The sequence below is a fragment of the Passer domesticus genome, chromosome 6, assembly GCF_036417665.1.
Source record: "Passer domesticus isolate bPasDom1 chromosome 6, bPasDom1.hap1, whole genome shotgun sequence".
In the NCBI taxonomy this organism is placed as follows: Eukaryota; Metazoa; Chordata; class Aves; order Passeriformes; family Passeridae; genus Passer; species Passer domesticus.
This window is the reverse complement of record NC_087479.1, coordinates 15,562,249-15,582,161: the sequence shown is the minus strand read 5'-3', so window position 1 is coordinate 15,582,161 and position 19,913 is coordinate 15,562,249. Positions and strand designations below refer to the sequence as shown.

At 37.1% G+C, this 19,913-nt stretch overlaps 1 protein-coding gene across 8 annotated transcripts in view; it reads left to right on the top strand.

Annotated features, from left to right (window-relative positions):
• The window catches only part of UNC79 (unc-79 homolog, NALCN channel complex subunit), a 106,224-nt gene extending 86,781 nt beyond the window's left edge, over positions 1–19,443 (top strand). For 7 of the 8 annotated variants that reach the window (XM_064423518.1, XM_064423515.1, XM_064423517.1 and 4 more), the window contains 8 exons: positions 2,272–2,349; positions 4,821–4,910; positions 8,408–8,583; positions 10,172–10,358; positions 11,687–11,884; positions 14,059–14,136; positions 17,658–17,699; positions 18,381–19,443. In XM_064423518.1, coding sequence (XP_064279588.1) covers positions 2,272–2,349; positions 4,821–4,910; positions 8,408–8,583; positions 10,172–10,358; positions 11,687–11,884; positions 14,059–14,136; positions 17,658–17,699; positions 18,381–18,581 — 1,050 coding nt within the window. In that variant the 3' untranslated portion in view covers positions 18,582–19,443. The remainder of the gene's footprint in view (positions 1–2,271; positions 2,350–4,820; positions 4,911–8,407; positions 8,584–10,171; positions 10,359–11,686; positions 11,885–14,058; positions 14,137–17,657; positions 17,700–18,380) is intronic. The other variant, XR_010364267.1, reaches the window with a different exon arrangement.
• The last annotated feature ends 470 nt before the right edge of the window (positions 19,444–19,913 follow it).

The window sequence follows — 19,913 nt, the reverse complement described above, 5'->3', positions numbered from 1 at the left end:
TGGCAGTGGGGTTTAACTGATTTACACTTGTGCTTCACATTGAGTCAATTGCCTGAGAGACCCAGTAAGCAAAACTCTCTCTTACATTACCTTATCTCATAAAGATAAAATGGTATTTGCCTGGGTTTTCCTCCTAGCACTGTTCCCATATGCTGTATTCACTTTGGGATGTATTCATACCTTACACAACAGCATCTAATGTGGATATAAATGTCTTTTATGATGTCTCTCTTTCAGAGGCTGATGAAGTGATTCATATTTCCTGCTATCCAAAGCAGCCAGCTTCTGTTTTTATGCAGTCAGTGGTGAAGAATAGGGGTTGTATTCAGACCATCTGCCATAGATGCCTACTGGAGGCATGATGACTGCTTCTCCCATTGACTGTAAATTGGCAGCTCTCAGTAGTATGTGGTCTGAATCACTCAACAGCCTCTGGAATTGCAATACCATAGTAACCACTAAGCCCATCTTAAGCACCACTGTAATTTAAGAAATCTACCAGTAAAAATGCATATCTCTCTTATTTTTTAAATATTCTCTGGTGCCATTAATAGAATTAAGGGTCACCCCTTTACCACACAAAGCCACCAATTAATTCAGTTGTATGCTTTTGAATGAATAAAGACCAAACGGAAACGGTTTTGATTTCCAGCAGTCATGTCTCCATGGACATGTTAGCCTGTATGCAAGATTCTATACAGACAGTGCACACAGAATACAGAGATTCTGTCAAACTGTTCCGGATAACAAAGGAGCTATGAGCACTTTAATTTAATGATAGATCAGTCGTGGGCTGACTAACAAAGGAGTTCCTAGAAAGGTACATTTGCCACCCACGTTTATCCAGGTTACGTAGTGCCATCAGTGTCACTGGTGACATTAAGGCTAAGATGATTGTTAACTTTGTCCCACTTTACAAAGAATGAGAATTTTTAACCAGATCGCTCCAATCTTTGCATAGGTGTTGTGGATGATACAGGGTACAGAAAGACTGTCTCCTTGATTTGTCCTAGCAAATGAAAGCCATCATGTACATGCTGCTGTTCCATGGGTTTCCATAGGAACTGCTTCTTCACACAGCATTTTGTTTCCCAGTACTTTTCTCCTGCTCACATTTCATCAGCACACATCTTCAGGATTTTCATTAACTTCAAATTGTACTGGTGTCTCTTTAGAATTTGCTTGATCATTCAGTCTGTAAGATTCAGTGTACCTGATATGTTTTGGTGTAAAGCTTGTGGAAGTGTAAAAGTAAATTCTAGGGCTGTAAAGGATATTTTGAAATACTTTCATGAAGAGCAGTCAGTCATTGAGAGTTCTGCTAACATATGTGCATTAGACAACGATAAAATATGGTAGTCACTATCTGTCTCAGTTTGTGAAAGTACTATGGTATCAATTAATTTTTAAATCCAAAAGAAGATTAAGACTTAGACCTTAGTTGACAGTTATTTTCTGTCTGCTCTTTCTTAGAAAGTCACATTGCATTACTATGGACAAAAAATGTTCAAGTGCAAATATATTGTTAGGACAAGAAGTTGTAGGAACAAGCAAGTTGTTTACAGGGTGTCCAATGCATTATTGAAGTTTATAATGATTAAATAACAGCATTAGCAAGTTTAATGTATGAATGATGTGGACATTGGAGATTTTAGGTCAAGGGATTTGGAAACAAAAAGAAACAAGAAAAAAGGTAAAATAAAAACATAAGAAGAGCAATGAGAGAGATTCTAGTGTAATAACATGACACTGCCCATGTCTCAGAAACAGCTTGTTTATGTTGTATTGTGCAGAAGATATACCACACCATACTAGTTGTCAACTTCAAAACTCTTCCTATAATTCATCATTGTAGAACTTCTGTGACATGATATAATATCACAGTGAAGAATATGGCATCCTGGCTTATCCTTCTCTATCATGGTTCACTCTATAATGAGGAACGTTTGATAAATGGAAGAAATAGCAAATATATATTTTTTTCATAAAGAAAGTCTGATTTGTTACGCAATATTCTTCAAATTGCTTCTGCACAGCATATGTGTTAATTAAGCACATTAAAGTCAGATTTTTTTGTCGGTAAAATTATCTCATTTATAATGGTGAGTTAAGTAGGTTGTTTATAAAGAAAGAGATCTCTAAAGGCAAATTACTATGAATAAAAGCAAGAAGAGATCTGAACTGATTTTAATGAAGTAATGAATAAATTATTAGTGTCTTCAGGTTCCTCAAAAAATAATTAAAAATAACTTGTCTTTAATGTCTTCTTAGTTTGTTTGTGCAGATGCTGGAACAAAACTAGCTGAGTCAACAATTCTGCATAAACAGATGATTGCCTCAATGCCTGGAGTAAGTACTGAACCAAAGACCATTTCTTAGTTCTGTTGTTCTGATTTTTAAAAAGAAACACATCTTATTCAGCTTACTTTGCTTCATTTTAATACTCTCTCCTTTTCATTTCTCTTCTGATTGGCAAGATGGATTGGCAGAAGTTGAGATGCTTCATTTATTTCATTAACAGTGGAAAAGTTCTGATTTTGATGTTGCTTCCCTTGCTTTCACTGATGACCTGTAGTCATGTAACTGACTTCAGTGGAACCTGTGCTCAAAAAGACAAATCAAAGATCTGCAATTCTCAGTGTAGAGCAGCTGAATGCATCCAAAAATGGTAACAGGATGGAAAGCTACAAGCCATTGCCTCTATTCTCACAGAAGATTATCTGATTAAAGGGGGGAGTTAATGGTATTTTTCTAGTAATGTGTAAGTCATTCATCTATATCCTGCTGATGAGTGTAGCTAAATTACAAGTACTCCTAATTGCTTGGGCACTGAATATGCACCTGGTGAATATGGGAGGAAGGAGCACAATGGGAGGTCTTGACTTGTTCCCTGACACCTGTGACTGAGTACCCAAGCAGATGGAAGAGGGTCAGCCAAGGTTTGCTTTACAAGCTGAGTGAGGAAAACTTGTTTCCCTGTGTGTGTGTCAGCTTTAGAGATGACTTAGTAGGATCTTTCCCGTGTATCTTCTGAAGTGCGTGATTTTTTAAATGCTAATCTTTAATAATACCTTTCCTCCCAACAGGATATTTTAATTTATACTTGCCTTGAATAGATAGACTAATACTGGTGTTACAAGGTTTGATAGGAACATGATCATTTCATAAGAAAACAGAAAATTAGGCTGCCTACTGCTTGCATGAAACAGAATAGGTTGTTGGAAAGAAGTCTTGTGCAACTGAGCGTTTATTTTCAGAGATTGGAGTGTAGTCTCTTTTATAATTCTATTATTCAATATTCTAGAATCCAGGTCGAATCCTTAGTGCACATAAACTGGATGGAGGATATACTGAGAGGGTTCTCAATGACCATATTTCACTGGCTTTTATTATTTATTCACTGGCTTATTATGTCATGGGAACTGAACAACATTTGAAAAGCCAGAAGGTGGCATAGTAAGGGAACATACAAAAATGAGGAGTGCCCAGGTCTGTTGTTTAAATATAGAATGCTAGCAGCTTTTCAAATTTCAGCCACTAAAACTCCATTGTGGCTTAATAATTCTGTGACTAAAACTAAATCTAGTTCATTTGTATGCTCACATAGGATAATAATCTTCTATGCTTCAAAGTGCAGGTAATCAAAAAGAGGTCAAAACCCAGTAGTTTTCTTCTGTAAACTTTACTGCAGTGCTCTGCCCTGAGCCTATGACTTGGGATAAAGTAGATTTTGGTGACTTAAAAAGATATCTAATTTAATAATGTGATCATTTAGCCTCAAAAGTTACCCGTTTCTTTTACTTGGCCCCTAAGAATGAGGCATCCATAGTTCCTGTTGAATTCAGGTAGCATTTTCTTCACCTCAGACTATTTACATATAAACAGAGGTTTATGTGGTACCTAGTGTGTTGGTGGCATCACCTGGAAAGCTTCCCTGTAGGGCTCTCTGATCTATTCAAAGCCCTTATTTGATCTGACAGCTTTGTTCTGTTGATTGCTTTATGCACCTCGGGCTCATCTTGTGCTTGCTGAGGGCCACATTCACATTTCTCACTGTTCTAGGAAAAGGATTATGAAAATCTGTAGTGCACAAATACAGCAAGCACCTCGTTGAGTGCCTTTGTTTTCCCTTTAAAGTTGTTTTTGCTCTGCCACAGGTGTCTTCTCAGTAAGCTTATACCTTTATGATCTAACTGGAGCACTGCATAGCTTAAGTGCCATTAAGATGCTGTATTTTGAATGCATTTTCTTCAGGAAAATACAAGAAATATTCATTAGTTTTTGTGTAAAGGAAAAAACATAATACATTTCAGTGATGTTTATTTTAGTGATGTTTACACATAGAAGACCTGAAGTTATTTAAACTGTTTTTCCATTGTGTTTAATGTGAAATAAGGGCATCTTTGCCTGGGACTGAATTTTGTTTTCTTTGGTTGTAACTGATTGGGTCCAGTTGCAGAAATGCTCAGCTGCTTGAAAAACTGAGTTGTTCAATTCTCGTGAGTTTTTAAGACTTTGATTCTGGACCACTATAAATTTCAGGATGACATGACCAGAATATTCTTGAAATTTTCATCAGTTGATCTTTTATTGCTGTCATAGATAAGAGTATTTTATGATGCATGAAGGAATTACAGCAGCTGGGCTATCTTCTCATACTATAATCAGATAAGAGGAGATAATACAGTGAGAAGAAGAACATCAAAGAATACCTATTCCTACTTATTCTAACTAAAAAGTAAAATAAAGAATTTGAAACAGACTAATTGTATTCCAGTGAAGCAAACTTGGTACTTAAACCTATTTCTTTTATGTTTTAGTGTGGAACAGCAGCAATGGAATGCATGAGGCAGTATGTTGGGGAAGTGCTGGATTTCATTGCAGATATGCATACCTTAACCAAATTGAAGGTTGGTTCTGGCATATATTGATCTAAAGTGTATGAGTTTTTTTGAGAAAAAATATGTTTTCTGTAATGAACCTGCCTGGGAGACACAGTAGGAAGTATTTGAGGGTGACTGACAAGGTTTTTTTCTTTTTCGTGTAAAAAAACATTAGTGCTGTTATAAATTAGAGACTTCTGTGGCATCAGTAAAAAGTAGCTTATGTGATGTTGAAATGGAGGCCGATTCTAATATCATGAGCACACAACAAAAATGCAGGCATGATTTTTCTGAAATGTTGATGATAAGCAAATGTCATACTGAAGTCATTGTGAGAAGTAGTTGTGTTTAATATAACCCAGGGAAGCATAAAAATCCCTGCCTGTACAACTAAGTACACTCCTGAGGAGAATCCTGTGTCTCTTATAGATACAAACAGACACTTAAATTTATTGGAAGTTCAGAGGTAATTAAAATGCAGTAATTGACCTAAAAAAAGTGGGTGTCCTTTTTCTAATGGATGCTGTTGTTTTCAATGTCAGGTTATATTTTGTTGAGATGGGAAAAATTCAAACGACTCTTACAGTTGTAGTCCAAACTGCATTTTGGTTTATATTAGTTGGATGACAAATTTTTAAGATGAGTGATAGGAAAGGAGGAGGATTCTGTTTTCATAAAACATTTTATTTAAAAATGCATTTCATTAAAAGATTCTAGTAATCATTAGCTAATCAAAACCTAAAATTATTGTTTCATGGAGGAGCTTCAAGTCCCTATTAAATTTCCTACAGAATGGAAATTCTCTAAGATGTTTTGAAAAATAAGTAGCCTAAGTTACATTTCTGCTCTGGAGTTTGTTTATGAAGCAATGGGATGAGAATTTTTACCCTACTAGTTTCTCACACACCCACTCAGAGGTTCAGTGTCCCTCTGGCCCATCAAACCTACCTTGTGCCCCAGAGGGGAAACCATATTGCATGTCAATAATACTTACCACAAAGGAATAAGAATCCCAGCTAAACTGAAACTTGTGTCTTGAAACTCTCTGTAACTGTATTTTACTGGACAAAATATTCCTTTTCCCAAATTCTTACCCTGTTGGCCATGAATTCCTTTGAATTTAAAAAAAAATAGTCTAAGGGAAGCAGCCTGTTATGCTGGAGTAGAAATTTACTTCAAAGCACCAAGTAATTAATTATCTGAAGTTGAATTGGATTGCCTTCCCACTCTATCCTCTTAAGTTATTCACCCATTTCTATTAAAGTTCAGAACTGCTTTCAGAATAGGTAGGCAAATTAATCCTAAATGAGGCAAGAAATATATCTGGTTTGCTAGTTACACAGGAAAAAAAAATGAGCTTACCTGAAACCAGGAATGGGGAAAATTTCTTTATAAATACTTGCAGGTATTCTCTCTCCTGTGTAAAATGTTTCTGTAGAAAACTTTCTGTCATTTGGACTTTCTCCTTCTGCTCATCTCCCTTGAGCTGTAGCCTGATTTTTAGATTTTGTCTTACAGTGCTGAAGTCTGATGATTACTTCTTATCATCAGTGGGACTATTTATTTAAAAAAAAATTATATATGGATATAGGTAGAGCATGAACTAAAACCTTTGCACATTTTTTTCCTTTCATGTTTTGAAATTGGACAAGAAGCTTCCCAAGTCAGTCATCTGGCCATTCAAAACTAAGTCAGAAATTCCATGTTGTTCAGATTTAGCCATGTAATACAGGAATCTGAGCACAAAATTAGCATAATAGGAGAGTCAAATATGACCATAATTTTATGTATTGCAAAGAATAAGCTTTTCTGTCTTACAAAATTAGAAGGCAGTTTTTATTGAAACAGATAAAACTTACTTCATGGTTTTAACATCTTTGAGAAAATATTTTTAAGTATTTCTAAGTTTACAAATAGAACTTCAAACAAATTCACAGCATCTAGATTTGAATTCTTGCAAGCTCATTTAATTATAAAATTATATATAGTATATATATGATATTTATAATATATAATAAATATAGTAAATATATATAATATATTTATTATAATAAAATCCATGAATAATGGTTTTTGTTAACAGAAGTCTTACTCCCTAGAAAATGAGATCTAAGATCATCTGCTTGTACAATTTCTTACAACAAGTGTATTCTCAGCAGCATCAGGGTTATAGCTGACAAAGACTCCTATATGATTTATCTGACCAGTAACAGTCCCAACAGCAGAAGGTGGTTTTCAAATTTTGGTTTTCAAATTTGGAAATTTCTACCCTCTGTAGGAATTCAGAGAACAGACCTAGTTAAGGTTGTTTATTTATATCCAATGTCTTCTTCTGCATATCCAAGAATAATTTCTTTGAAAGAGGCTAATTGTTTTCAGTCCTGTATGTTAGGAGCTACTGCACTATAAAACAGGTATAAATGTTAATTCTCAAGATAAACTGAACAGAAACAGTACACTGAAATAAGATTATTATGGTTTCTTTTTCCCTTTGAGATAACATCTTAATTGGTAAAGCTTTGCAGGATTTTATTTAGAAAAATTCCACCATTTTTGAAGCTTTATAATATATCTGCCTGTATAACTGTCTATCCTTTTTACCTGTCAGTATAACAAAGTCATTAAATATTCATGCTGGTACCTAGGGGTTTTTCTCTTCAAAGAGACTTTAAGTGAATGCAGTTTGAGAGTGTAAGTTTCTGTGATTGGATACTTACCTGTTAGAAAAATATTATTGGTTCACTGATTTTTATCCTGTTATAATAATTGGATAACTGATGACCTGATTTTCTTGTGCAAAGCATGTGGCTCTCCTTTTAAGCAAGCAACTGCAGTCAGCATGTGTTCTGTTACAGTCTAGTACCAGAAGGTAATGCAAAGTTAGCTGAATAGAAATACAGAAGTATCTCAAGAAGCAGAAAGGAAACATCCCTTAAAGCTGGCAAAGCAGAATAAATTATTTTTACAGGCATAATAATTTGAGTGGTTTTTGGTGGGAGGTTTGGCCATTTTATTGCCAGAGCTTAAAGGCATTGTAACGGAATAGTTCAATATAGCTGACTAGTGCAATATAGTCATATTGCTGGAGAATAATAGAGAGCTTCTTTCTGAACATGTAAATGGAATATTGCACATGGAAGGCATTTCCTTCCCCGATGCCATCTTGTTAAATGGTTAAATTATTTCAGTTTTACCTAAGCTCTCTGGATATGCAGCTTTAGTTTGTATTTATCAGCTGTTGAGTTTGCTGATGCAAAAGCTGTCGATACATTTTGCCTAATTTATATTATGTCAGGCCTGTTGGAATTGTGGCCCTCTGTGAAAAGATCTGCATCATACTGGTGTTACTAATAGAGGGGTTGGAGAATTTAAAAAAATCTATTTCTGAGCTTTGTTTTGTAGACACATTTAGAGATCCTGGGAAGGAATTGAAGGCAAGTCAAATAGAATATGCTGGTTTTTGGAAGAATTTAGTTCAAGCAAAATACTCTTTTTGGGTAGGAAATCAGATCTTTGCCTTACAGAGTCACATGAAGACTTGTTCTCAGCCACTGCATGAGGACACGTTTGGTGGACATCTGAAAGTTGGTTTAGCTCAGATTGCTGCTATGGAAATCACCCGGGGGAACCACAGGGACAACAAAGCTGTGATCCGGTATTTGCCTTGGCTTTACCATCCTCCTTCAGCAATGCAGCAAGGGTGAGAACACTTTTACACAAAATGGAATACTAAAATGAGTTGGAAATCTTCACAAAACTGTGTTTTTATTGCCAGATTCCATAGATAAGACCCACAGTAGGAAATGGTGGCAGTGGGACATTAAAAGAGCTGCTCAGCAGCTCCCTGATCCTTAGCTGAGGAGTTTGTCAATGTAATATTTGAAGTACAGCTCCAGGGGCTTGACTGGAGTAACACTGGAAATTAACTTGATTCTTGGTCTAGGTGCAGACAGTGAAAAGCACAGAGGCACTGGATTAGTCCTAGAATTACAGAAAATATTCTCTGAATTATAGACAACACAACAGGAATGTTTTTGAAATTATGTAGTACAAATGAGTGAGAACTCTTTAAGTGTAGGCCTGCTGATGTGTGATAAACTACTAAGTTCACCTGGCTAAAGTTAAAGGAGAGAAATCCTGCTCAAGACACGTTTTCTGTTCTTTTTCACTGAGAGAAATCCTAATGTACAGTGTTTTATTTTCTAAAAAAAGGGGAGTACTGTCCCTTGTGTTACAGTGACAACAAGTGACTTGTTTTGAGTGTAGGCAACTGGACTATGTTTCAACAAACCTGCGTTCCTGTCCCAGCTTTGTTCCAGACTACCTGTCCAGGATTCTAGGGACCAAGCTGTTTAGGCTCCAGTCCTTTTAGATACATCTGCATGTGCATTTATGTGGAACATATCTACTTTTGGAGTGCTTAAATCCTTGCACTTTTGTTTCTTACATGTAAAACAAAAGGAAGACATGTTTTGAATGGAAAGTAATGAGTTACTTTAAGATCCTGTGGGGACTTGAGGAAGAGGATTGTATCAGATTTTATTAAAAAACCAAAAATTAATGGAATGCGTCTTGGTTAATATGAGTCTATGACAATGACATCAAATTAGAAACTAAACAGGGAGAGTGGCCTAGTAAATAGTGATTTATTGATGGAAAAACAATTGTTTTTTTCCTGTGCCTATGAATTCAAATGAGCATTTAGTCAGAGCTTGGAAGCAGCAAAGGGACAGACAAGATGTCACCAGTAAAGGGCTCTTCCTTTTTTGATTATCTAGGCACACTGCTTTACAATTAGATACTGCACTAGACAGTGGACAAATACTTAAGTGTCACAAAAAAGCATAGTCTCTGCCCTCAAAAACACAATCCACATGTGCAAGAAGATGCTCAAGAACAAAAATTAACTCCACTTTACCAGTTTAGAGGTGGAACACAGTGGAGGTAAGGCAGCTGCATGGTGTCCCGGGGAGCTGAGAGGAGCATTTCCACTTGGGCAATCCTTCCCATCTGATATCTGTGTAAAAAAATGATTCTGTATGGGAGCAATGAAATTGTGAACGCTTTAACCTTTTATAGAGACTGTTTCTTAGACCCACAAGATAGGTTCTATTGGACTTGTATGTGGTATGTCAAGGCCACCAAGCTCTGTGTTGTTGGAATCTTCCCAATGATCTGTGTCTCCAGCACACTGAGACTGCATCTGCCAAATGTGCATAAGGAGACTCCATATTTTGGGGAAAGCCAGAAAACTTAGTATCATTGTAAAATCTGCTCTTTCTTGACAGGCCCAAAGAGTTCATAGAATGTGTCTCACACATTCGTTTGCTGTCCTGGCTACTTCTGGGGTCTCTGACACACAATGTTGTCTGTCCAAATTCTCCATCATCTTGCATGCCTATTCCACTGGATGCAGGTTCACAAATTGCTGACCACCTTATTGTTATTCTGATTGGGTTTCCAGAGCAATCAAAGGTAAGGGATTATGTGTTTTAAGTAGAGATGTGTTTTGTATTGGCCTTTTTGCAAACATTTATTTTTAGTAAAATAAAAGGAGGGGTAAAAGCGTAATAAAACCCAGGACCCAGGGAAAGAAATCTCTGTACAGTTTTTGTTACATGGCTAGAAGACTGATGAAATTAGTACACTTAAGTTTGAGGTTTGGCTATTTCAAAATGCCTGAACACAGAAGTGAGGAATGAAAAACTGAATTCCAAATTGAAGCTTTAGCAGTGACCATCTCTGTAGCAAATATCTCAGATAGTTATTTATTCTTGTTGTATATTTGCATTGGATAGAATGTAAAAAATGTTATGATCAAAATAATTACAAACAGTGATGATTCAAGCACAACTTTTTTCTTCAAGTTTTCAGGACAAGAAGAGTTATTATGGATTATAAGACATTTGTGACAGTAGTTTAACACAAATATAGCAGCACTCTTACACCAGCCAGATTTTTATTAGTGACAGAAGCAGAGTGATCACACATGTATCTTATACATAAAATCCTTCTTTCTTTCCCTCCACCCAGCCAAGACACTGGTGCTTCCCATCCATTTCCTTGGCCTTTTTTTTGCTCTTTCAAATACCTCTTTCCAGTTACCAAGCAACCATTGCGATGTTTGGTGCAGTCATAATGCCACAGAGCATGAATCCCTCTTGCTCTTGCAAACTGAGAAAACATCTCTGACCAGAAGCATCTTTCTTGTAATGAAGTGGTTAATGTCCAGTAGTCCTGGAGGCTCAGACACTGATATATAACAAGGATTAGCAAGGAGCCATGCCTGAGTACGCATTCTCTTTCCTTGACTGTTTCCTTGTGACTATGAGCAGTCCCAGCAAAGCAGAAATGGATGACAGATTAACAGAACAGATGTAAAATCATGTATTTTGTATGATAACTGTTCTTTCAGGTTCTGAAGTGGAGTCATATGTGCCAGGGCATTCAGGCCTTCCACAGATTGTGGTGGTGATTTCCATTAAGAAAGTTTCAGAACTAGTCCTGAATACCTGTATTGTAAAACTAACTTTCTTTTGAAGGGACTGACCTTAATGCCAGGCACTTAGATGGCGTGGGAGCATATTTGCAAATGCAGTTTTTACAAATATAAACCCATTTTGTAAACACGGAAAAGATGTTATCAAGTGTACTTGACTTACTAGTTTCTAATGAGAGGGAAACATGGGAAAATGAGGGACAAAACTGCGCAGTGGGACACGTGACAGAGAATGAAAGCCTCTGCACTGTATCCCAATACAGTTATTTAAATAAACATTTTCTTCTGTTTTCTGTTTCTACAGACATCTGTTCTGCACATGTGTTCCCTGTTCCATGCATTTATATTTGCTCAGCTCTGGACAGTGTATTGTGAACAAACAGCAGTAGCTCCGACAGTGCAGAATCAGAATGAATTCAGCTTTACAGCAATCCTCACAGCCCTGGAGTTCTGGAGCCGAGTGACACCGAGCATCCTGCAGCTAATGGCACATAACAAAGTGGTAAGTCAGATGCTGCAGGCAGATTTAGTACAGATTAAACTCAGAGGAGCCTTGGCTCTGTTTCAGTGGAATACAACAGACTATGAATAACATCATAAAGTGACTTTGATGCTTTTGAGAAATTAAAGAGATAGCTAATTAATAGTGATTTAACCTCACAGTGGGCCTGAAACAGGATCTAGCCAGAATCTACCTGAAACAGCATCAGGAGCTTGAGTTGCTGCTTGTTGGATCAAGAGCTGCTTGCATCACGTCTCCTTTTGTGTATATTCCTGCTCTTAACTGTGCTCTGTTGTTTTATCTGACTCTGCCTTACAGCACAAATGAACTGTTCTAGGATAATTCTGTGAATATCCATTTGGTTATTTTTTACCATGTGATGGTGAAAAAACACACAACGGCTGACAATTGGCCACCCATAATTCACGGGTTACTCATCAAAAATAAGCTACATAAATATCTCTGGAAACATTTTTGAGTAATGAATGACTGGAAGGAGGCATCTCTAGAGATAAGATTTAAAAGGGAAATGTTCACTGTCTCCAGAAATCATCCATACCATTTGCTTGGATATAACCTTTAAATGTTTGTTTATGCTAAATACTTTCTTCTGTTGGAGCAACTTGGTACAATAAGAACCCACAGGGCTTCCAGCAGCCCTCTCATAGCTGCTCCTTTGCTTACCCTTGACTGATGATTCTGCCTGCAGGCTCAGGGTTAAGAGCTTGTTTCTGATGGGCAGGGCCTATTGTGGTTCCAACATCCCAGATAGTCATGACAGGTCAAAACTTTTTAACTGGCATGTTCGCTAGTAGTTCTGGCTCTGGAGAGCCTGATGTTAGCTTTGAGTGGAAAACATTTTAATACATTGCCCATTCCTTTGAAGTTAGGTCTTAAGGTTTGGGTTTTTAAGGTTTGCTGCTACCAAGGTTTTTATTCCTGGTTTGTTTGGGTTTTCTTTTCTCTTTTTAAATGTAGATCTGCTAGGTGTATGGAAATTGTTTTTATATAATTCCCCTTTCCCCATGTGAAACATCTTCCATCCCAGGCAGGTATGAACCTTGCCCTTTTAATTGTAATTGCATGGGCTGCAATTGAAAGTTTCAGCCAGTTATTATTTCATATGTCTTGTCCATATCAGGCAAGAACCACATATTGCTGTCCCTAGATGATATTTTAGCCTCTGACATGGTGGGGTCTCTGTGGTTCACAGGCCATTGCTGGGAGCAGTAGTTCAGGAAGCTCCATTTGAAGGAACAGGAAGTGTGCATGGTGTTTCCAACCAGCCAGTTGTTTAGTCAGACACAAAAGCCTCTTGTCAAGCCCTAGGATGAGAATATGACTGGGAAGTCCCAAGTTCCAATCCTTTCTCTGAAAGTATATCATTATAGCTTTAGAGCCACAGTTATTAAGCTCTCTGCCTCAGCTCTTTCTCTGTGAAATGTAGATAATAATACTTGCCTGTCTCGCAGGGGTGTTGTAAGGTTAGTTAGTTAATGTTTGTGAAGCACTTTGAAGATGAAAAGCACAACATAAAAGCTGAGTTTATTATTATCAAGGGGAATTTACATGTAGTTTAGACAGGCAGTGTAAATAGTCATTGCTGGCTCAGGATGTTTGTCTTGTACCTGTGAATTTACAAAATATAAAACACAAAAAGCTGTCTGCTACCAAATAACTGATATTTGCGTCTGTCATACATTATGATACAAAATGGAAGAATTATGGACTAGCTGTCAGTTCAAAACAATAAATTGTCTTTTGATGCGGGATAAGTGGATGGGTTTTGTGAGCACGTTAATTTTCAAAGATTAAATAAATAAAAATAACAATTTCTGACACACAGATTGATGAGAATTGCACAGCAAAGACATAAAAAACAGTTTATGATGTCTGAAAAGAACAAAGCCAAAGACAACTTGTTTTGATGTGTGATTAGAATTAAAATACATCAAGGGTTGAAATACTTAACAGATAGCTGTTACCACATTGGGGTAAAACTAAACAAAGAAAAGCATCCCATATGTACTCATGTAATATTTAATTTGTGTGTCAGTGGTTAATAAACTGCCTAGCAAATACAGGAAGATCCTTCTCTGAGGCTGTTGGCTTGTCTTACTACATTGTTATGCTGGATATTAATTTGGTTTTACACTTGATTTTTCTTTTCCTAGATGGTGGAAATGGTATGCTTGCATGTGATCAGTTTAATGGAGGCTTTACAAGAATGCAACTCTACTATCTTTGTAAAGGTAGGCATACCATACCGTGAATATGTGTTAAATTATATTGCCTGATTATTCGGATTTCTCAATGTATTGTCCTGTGCTTTCCCTCCCACTCAAAAAAAGAGAGAGTGGAAGAAACTGAGGTTGAATGGTAATGCCACAATATACCCTAGCAGAGCATACTGAAAAATAAATTCCGTGCTAAGAAGACCAGACCACAATCTCAAATTCAAGTTCTCCCGATTTTTTTTTAAATGAACATCTAATCTACTTCCTCTTTCCATTGCCACTAATGCCACTAATGATCTTATTCCTCTAATAGACACAACTAATGTCACTGACTTTGAGAACCTCTGGCTGCTGCCTGAATTTTAAGCCGTTCTGTATCTTTTAGTCATCATAGGTCCTTTGCAGATCTCCTCTGTGTTCTGAGCCTCACATTCTTTTAGGTGGTTAATAAAAACTTTTTTGACACATTGATTTTCTTGTTATTATATGTGTATGAGTTGTTTCTTTGGAAATCCATAGTCAGTCTTCCATCATAGTGTTGGCAGAAGGGTTGGGGTAGTCTCACAACCATAAATCAATTTTACTGTCCTTTTTTATGTTTTCCCAGTGCAAGAGAGTTTCCATATAAGTAGTTAAGGTTAATATAGTTCTTCTGTTGCCATAAAGGAAATTTCTGACTATTGCTTTACTCCAGTCTTTTATGATCAAGCAAGAACTGAAAATAAAGTAGCTAAAATTGAAGGTCTTTATGTCAACATGAAAGCATTCACACTCGTTGTGAAAATACAGATTTGTAATGGCTTGATTCACTACAGAAGTTCTGTCACTAAGGGCTGTTAAAGTGATTATGGCTCTGTCTGAAAGACATATGAGCTTCTCTTTTAGCCAGTGCAGGATGTTCAGAATTTGACAAAGATGAAGAGTGGCTTTAAAGCTGTGAAAAGAGAGGCCTCTAGGGCCAAATCCCTGTCACAAATCAAATGAATGCTTTCAGGAGGTTATGTTTGAGAGCATATATCAATATAATGCTAAGTCAGGTTAAAAGAACATTGTTGTTACTATGAAATCAAGATCATAAAACTCTGGAACTCTGAGTTGAAGTGCTAAGCTTTCATATTTAGTAGGTGGGAGATGGAAGAGAAGAATTTGGGTGACCAAATCCCCTTTACTCAGCCTAAAGTGAAATCCTGCATGAGCAGCATACATGTATAACATTTCTATAGGATTCATAGTTCCAGATTACAATTTTTTTTCCTGAACTGATTGTAAAAAATTTATTGTAGATGTGAAAAATAAGTGCCATGATTTAGGGACTTAGTGTATGTATGAAATCCTTCGGAGCTGCAGCGTTGCAAAACTTACACAGGAACCAGTGAGTAGCTTCTCTAATTAAAAAAATCAGATTTGAGACAGTCTCTTCTTTAGCAACTGTGAAATGAAATGAAAGTGTTGAACTTTTCTCCTGCTTTTCTATGTCAGAGGAACTGGGAAAGTGGCCATACCAGGTTAGGCATTGGTGTTGGAGGCCAATACCGTGCTGGTCACATCTTTGACCATCAAATGTATCTCTGAGAAACTTGGGAGCCTACAGTGAAGACAAGAACTGCTCAAGGCTTTTTGCAGAGACCCAAGGGTTTTGGGTAGCCCCAGCAGCTGCTGTGCAGCTTTTTAGAGAGCTGGACAGGCAGCAGATTTGGAGAGCCAGAACAGCACCATGACCAGCCTGTTCTACAGCCTGGTTCCCCTTTAAAAATTAAACTGGAATCGATATAGTTCTGTTGAAAATATAAACTCAAAAAATTTGATAGTGTCTGACAGCACTCTGTTCTTCCAGCTGATCTTTCTGACTAGTGTTTTGTATTCTTCCCTTTGTGAAGAAAAGGCTGGCTGAGGATTAGTTAACAGAACTCAAGTGCTTCCATAAAAATGTCTTCTTGTGTGACTTATCTATCTGGCAGCTGTAGCACTAGAGGGTTTGCTGGCTTGTGTGTGCAGCAGAATGTTCATTTCCTTAAATATGTCCAGACCTTGAAAGACAGAACTGATGCTGGAGGACAAAGATCTGTATCTGACCTTAGACTTGTCCAGAAGAGATATTGATAAAAGCTAGTTTCCATGAGTGCCCTTTACAGTCAGTATTTTTGGACATGATTCATCTTGATCTATTTTAGATACTTGCTTTGGGACACGATGAACTGAATGTGAAGTGCTTGATTCTCTCAGCGGACTGTAAAACTTGTCCAGTGAATTGGTTCAGATGCAGAGGGGTACCCTAAGTTTTCTACCTGGCTCCCCTTCTTGCTTGATGTACTTCTGACACCCGTCCTGCCACCACTGGCTAACTCCACAGGAACTCCATCAGTGCCAGATGAAATTGTCAGGGATGTTTTGTTGGTGGCAGTGGGGTGTGGAGCATGGCCTCCCAGACCTGTTCCCTCCTCACCAAAAGCACACATTGGGATTGTGGTCCCTGCATCTTATTGAGCACTTCATTAGTGTGAGAGCCCATGGAAGGGTGTACAGAGCTCGCACATCTGCTGCATCTGGCTGTGTTCCAGCTGTTTTGGCATTCATCTGTCTGTAAATGCTAAGGTTTGACTACGGTTCTTCATGTGGTAGGCTAAGTAATGAGTCCTGACAGAGTTGCCTATGATTCTCCAGCAAAAGAGCACTGAAATTGAAATAATTATCATTCCTTGCACAAGGGAAGCAGCACTTTATCTAATGTTGTCAATAGTGATTAGGTTTAACTTGCAGTTCCAGTAGCATAATTGGCAAATTGCAAATTTTAATGCCATTTGGAGGAACATTTTAGAACAGTAACCTCAATGGTTAAATTAATATTGAAAAACATGAATACTTTTGCTAGAAATGCTTCTCTGGCATTCATAAAGTTGTCATGTTACACTTCCTCAGAAGAAAAAGTTCCCTGAACAGCAGAAGTCTGAAGTACGTGTAACTGCAGTCCGATCAGAGCTGACAAATTTTTAGACCTCCTCACCTTGTCATTCTGGATAGCTTTTACCTATGCTCCCCAGCCTACAGAATATCTCACATTCTGTAGTGAAGCACTGATGTGACTAGTGGCTTAAAAAATGTTGGTTACCATTTAAATATATGTCCTGTTAGAACTACTGCTGCATTTTTTTTTCATTTCTTAATTTCTTTCTCACCATGGAAAATGTTTAATGTGTTTACTCCAATATTGCTCACCTGCACATACAGAAACACCCTTACAAGGAAAGTAATAAGTGACTTCCTGTAACAAGTTTAATTCTGTATTACCATCATTACCTTAAACAGGATATCAATAATTGCTACTGGTGATTCACCAAGCTACAGACAAGGGAAACTGGCTTCTTTACATCTGAGATTTTCCTCCTCCAAATATTTAAAATAACCTCATTGTCAGATTTGTGGTTCAGACCATGGCAATTCAAATGGCTAAATGCATAAGATGTGCCTTCTCTGTCTCACAGTAACTGTAGCATGTTTACAGTCACTTGCATAATAACAAAATGCACCTCTTCTTGCAGCTCATACCAATGTGGTTGCCAATGATACAGTCAAACCTAAAGGTAAGTTGTTTCTAGTGCCTTATCCTTTTATTGTTAGTGTTATACATTTCTGTAAAATCTGGAAATAAAATGTGAGAAAATAGATAATTGTAGCATATGCAGTAAAGATGAAGCTCTGAAGTGTGAGCATAAATGGAGCATCATTTGCTGAGACATTTTCCCTCTCATCAGTACTGCTCTCCTTTTCCCTTCTGGATCACATTCCTCTGCCCAGCTTCTGCACTGGGGCCTTTCCTTGCTATTTACTGAGATTGGTTGTTCCCTGAGCTGTGGTTTTTCTTAATGCCTTGGGCTTGAGAGTTCCCTGACAAATCAGTGTTGGGACTCTTGACTCAGGAGATAGATTTGCGTTCTAAGGAAGATATTGTGGACCTATTTGCTTGGGTAAAATTACCATCTGGCCCTCTTTGTATGGGAGAGCAAGGTGGATCAGTGTGGTTTGTGAGTCAAGAGGTTTTTGGTGAAGAGAAGAAAAGTTTTGGAGTTGGTGTCTCAGTATGGAGTTGTGTTTGTAAGCACGTTTGCCCTCCATGGTGACACCACAGTGCAGGATGTGGAAGAAAGAAATTTGACATGGGGCAGCGTAAGAAACTGCCTGGCCAACAAACCAGTACCCTTCACATTGCTATGTTAATGTACTATTAAAGGTAAGGAACTAAATGTTTTGCATCATTTCAACAGCATTTATCTGCTGGACTTCAGCTCCGCCTCCAAGCCATCCAGAGCAACGTCAACCATCACAGCCTGAGGATGTTACAGGGGTCAGGACAAATGAACAATAGCTCATCTGTGCTTCGCAAGTGGCTGCAGTGTACCCAGTTTAAAATGGCTCAAGTAGAAATTCAGTCATCAGAAGCTGCGTCTCAGTTTTACCCTTTATGATTCATGTAACTTGTTCCAAAATAGTCATTTTTTTAGCCTAGCAATAACAGGGTTAGAGCTGTAAAAGACCTTTTGTATAAATCCATATACAGATTATATACTGTATCTACACTTTTTAGCCTAGGACAGATTGTGAAAAAGCTTATAATGGGTGAAGCTAAGAGCCTGCTCCTGCCAGTTTATAATTACAGTTACTCAGGATCAACAGGTTCTAAGTCTGCTTTCATGAACATGGATTGGACTCAAGTCTATCATATTGTACATATCACTCTGATCATTGAAATAAATTGTTCTTAAATGTTCCTTTACATTATTTTTGAAGCTAAAACAAAAAATCACTTTTATTTAACTTCTATTTTTTTTAAAAAATAGAATTGTGGGTATTCACAAACATGGAGTGCTATGTTGCTATTTTTGAGAATTACAAAACAAAATAGGGTTTTTAGGAACCTTTATATAAGTTTTTAGGGGGGAGGTTTTGTTTTTGTTCTTTTTTTTTTTTAGATTCACAGCTGGCAATGCAATAAAATCTGTCACTATAAAACAGTGATGCTCTAATGAGGCTTTTTGTCATCATCTTCTGGGAAAACAGCAGCTTGTAAGGAGAGTTGTTATGAAGTGCACTTAGAAATTAGGTTGTTAAACTGTGCCAATTAATTTGTGGGGTTTTTTCAGTACATTTTCCAAAACTGCCAGGTCTGACTTATTATTTTTTTAAATACTGCTTTTACTTCATTGATTCTATGCTGCTATTCTTTGTAGGTTTCATAGAAGCCTCTTTAACTTTGTGACTACTCTATTGTATTCTTCTGTTGATATTTGTATACAGTGCAATTAAAAAGATATCCCAAATCTATTCTTATTGATGTCTACAGAATTTATGTTGCAAACTTCAAGAGGAGCATGATTGGACTTGAAATTTTGCATAATGATATTTACAAATCCCAGTATTTGCATACTGTTGCATACATGATGTTTAATAACAGATGGATTTTAATATCATTAGGAGACTCAGCCAAAGCCCATTGGAATCTAAGGAGAATCAATTAACTCAGTGGATTTTACATAAAATCTTGAAAGCATAATGATTTACCACTCTTGTAATAAATACTTAAATCTGTGCAATCCCAGTTGTATTTTCTGTATTTATTCTGTAAGGCACTGATTAGAAAAATAACAAACATTAAGTTGTATATTGGAATGATATTAAATTCCTAGTCTTTATTACCACTCTCACAATCTGCCTGAGTATGTTTCAGGTTTTGTGAAGGGTCAGTATTCCCTCAACACATTTACTAAAATAAAAATGGAAATGTTTGCAGATATGCCATT